This window comes from Salvelinus namaycush, chromosome 26 (assembly GCF_016432855.1).
Source record: "Salvelinus namaycush isolate Seneca chromosome 26, SaNama_1.0, whole genome shotgun sequence".
Taxonomy (NCBI): domain Eukaryota; kingdom Metazoa; phylum Chordata; class Actinopteri; order Salmoniformes; family Salmonidae; genus Salvelinus; species Salvelinus namaycush.
Genome location: NC_052332.1, coordinates 36,155,452 through 36,157,993, shown reverse-complemented (window position 1 = coordinate 36,157,993; position 2,542 = coordinate 36,155,452). Strand labels below are relative to the sequence as shown.

The 2,542-nt window shown below is 46.1% G+C and overlaps 1 protein-coding gene across 1 annotated transcript; it reads left to right on the top strand.

Annotated features, from left to right (window-relative positions):
• Positions 1 to 268: 268 nt before the first annotated feature.
• Positions 269 to 2,265, top strand: LOC120021901 (claudin-4-like). Its single transcript, XM_038965741.1, has one exon. The coding sequence runs from the start codon at positions 884 to 886 to the stop codon at positions 1,556 to 1,558; it is 675 nt and encodes a 224-aa protein (XP_038821669.1). The 5' UTR covers positions 269 to 883; the 3' UTR covers positions 1,559 to 2,265.
• Positions 2,266 to 2,542: the final 277 nt, after the last annotated feature.

Below are 2,542 nucleotides of genomic sequence, written 5' to 3'. Positions count from 1 at the left end.
CCTGCCTCCCTTCCAGCAGGTTACCTATCAACCACATAACAAGCCCTGCCTCTGCTACTTATTACCCATTAACACCAATAAAAACTACAGAGGACAGTGCTACTATGGGCTAAAGGCTAACCCATAAATACTACTCCCTTTTATGAGGAAACCCACACACACACACACACACACACACACACACACACACACACACACGCACACACACACACACACACACCCTCGCTGTAAACATGGCCGGTGTCGAGTCCACACCTGATTGGCTGGCCCTGGCGTATGATGTCATGGCTTCAATGGGTCTGACCATGCTGCAATAAAATATATAAAGATAAGAGTGAACAACATCTCAACGGCAGAGAAAACGGGATATCTGTACCTAAGAAAATGCACACAGAGATACACACACAGAGAACGCACTGTGAGAAGCTTCGATTCCTGGATACGTAGACAAGGGAGAGGTGATCTGCTACAGGACTGAAGGAGAAAAGAAGGAGAGAGTAAGAGGAGAGAAGAAGAGAAGGAGAGAAAAGAACTGAAGGCAGGAGAGAAGAAGAGAGTGTGTGAGGGGTGAAAGAATGTGAGAAATAGTTACAACCAAGACGAGTGAGGGAGATATAAAAGGAAGAAGTTGGAGATACATAAGACCAAGAAAAAGAAGGAAATAATGAGTGAGGGAGTGAGAGTCTGAGATAGTGAAATAAAGAGCAAAATAAAGAGACTGAGAAAGGAGTGAAAGAGTCACAGCTGAAAAGTGAGGGTCTGAGAGAAGAGTAAGGAAAGTGATCAAGACGTCTGTGGAGTGAGTGACTGAGAACAAAGGCAAGTGAGAGAAAGAGGAGTGCCACCCTAATCCTCAGTGGGACTAAGCCAGTAGTGTGGTGCGATGGCGTCGTTTGCTCTGGAGCTAGTGGGTGTGATCCTGTCAGTGCTGGGCTGGATACTGAGCATAGTGAGCTGTGCTCTGCCCATGTGGAGGGTCACAGCTTTCATCGGAGCCAACATCATCACAGCCCAGGTCTACTGGGAAGGGTTATGGATGAGCTGTGTGTTCCAGAGCACGGGACAGATGCAGTGTAAGGTCTATGACTCCATGCTGGCCTTGCCCCAGGACCTGCAGGCCGCCAGGGCTCTCACCGTGGTCACCATCATCCTGGGGGTCATAGCTCTCCTCGTGGCTACCATTGGGGCTAAGTGCACCAACTGCATCGAGGAGGAGGGGGTGAAGGCCAAGGTGATGGTGTCTGCCGGAGTGGCCTTTATCCTGGCTTCGCTGACCCAGATGGTGCCTGTGTCCTGGTCGGCTCACACCATCATCCAGCAGTTCTACAACCCCATCATCCCCTCAGCACAGAAGATGGAGATCGGGGCGGCGCTGTACCTGGGCTGGGCCGCAGCCGCGCTGCTGCTGGTGGGGGGGGCTATCCTCTGCTGCAGCTGCCCTCCCCAGGAGGACAAACCCATTACGAGGTACTCAATCCCACCCCAGAGCCGGATGGTGTATTCTGCAACTCCACGGTCTGCAGCCCCCAGCTCCTACAACAGGAGAGACTACGTGTGAGAAAGGGGCGGCGGGGGGTTGGTATTTGTGGGATTCTTATGTTAGAATATAAGGGATTGTTTCAAATGTTTGTTTAAATATACCAGGAGAATGGGCAAATTCTTTAACTCCTTCTTCCCTTCATGGAAAGGGAGATGTCTTGAGCTTAGGACGGTTTGAGGTGACCAGAACTCTGAATCAAGTTTACTCTTATTCCTCTGAGACCAAAAAAAAAAGCCCTTATACACTAATCAAAACAAAATTGTTTGTTGTTTTATACTGTCTGGTTTACTTTCAGTTGTCAGGGACTCAGTTGTCAGGGACTCAGTTGTCAGGGACTCAGTTGTCAGGGACTCAGTTGTCAGGGACTCAGTTGTCAGGGGCTCTATTGTTTATTTTAAGTGTTGTTCTGTCCATGAGCTGTTCTTGTCTATTGATGTTCTGTATTATGTCATGTTTTGTGTGGACTTCAGGAAGAGTAGCTGCTTCAGCCAGAGCTATGGGGATCTTAATAAAATACTAAATACTCATCATAACTGAGCACTACTATAGGCCACAATGCTCTTATTAACTAGAGCTATTGTAGACTTGCAATATACTGTATCTTGTCAATACAGGTGATTAAATAATAGATAATGTGATTTAAAAAAAGTCACGGCTTGCTAGACCACAACCAACTTGACCTAAAGCCAGCGGTGTAATTAAATAAAAAATACTTTAAAGTACTACTTAAGACGTTTTTTGGGGTATCTGTACTTAACTTTACTATTTATATTTTTGAGAACTTTTACTTTTACTTCACTACATTCCTAAAAAAAATGATGTACTTTTTACTCCATACATTGTCCCTGACACCCAAAAGTACTCATTTTGAATGCTTAGCAGGACAGAAAAGGTCCCATTCAGGCACTTATCAAGAGAATATCCCTGGACATCTCTACTGCTTCTGATCTGGCGACTCACTTAACAAAAAGGCTTTGTTTCTGAATGATGTCTGAGTGTTGG

Coding starts and splice junctions, on each gene's coding strand:
- LOC120021901 (XM_038965741.1), top strand. CDS start 884: ATGGCGTCGTTTGCTCTGGAGCTAGTGGGTGTGATCCTGTCAGTGCTG.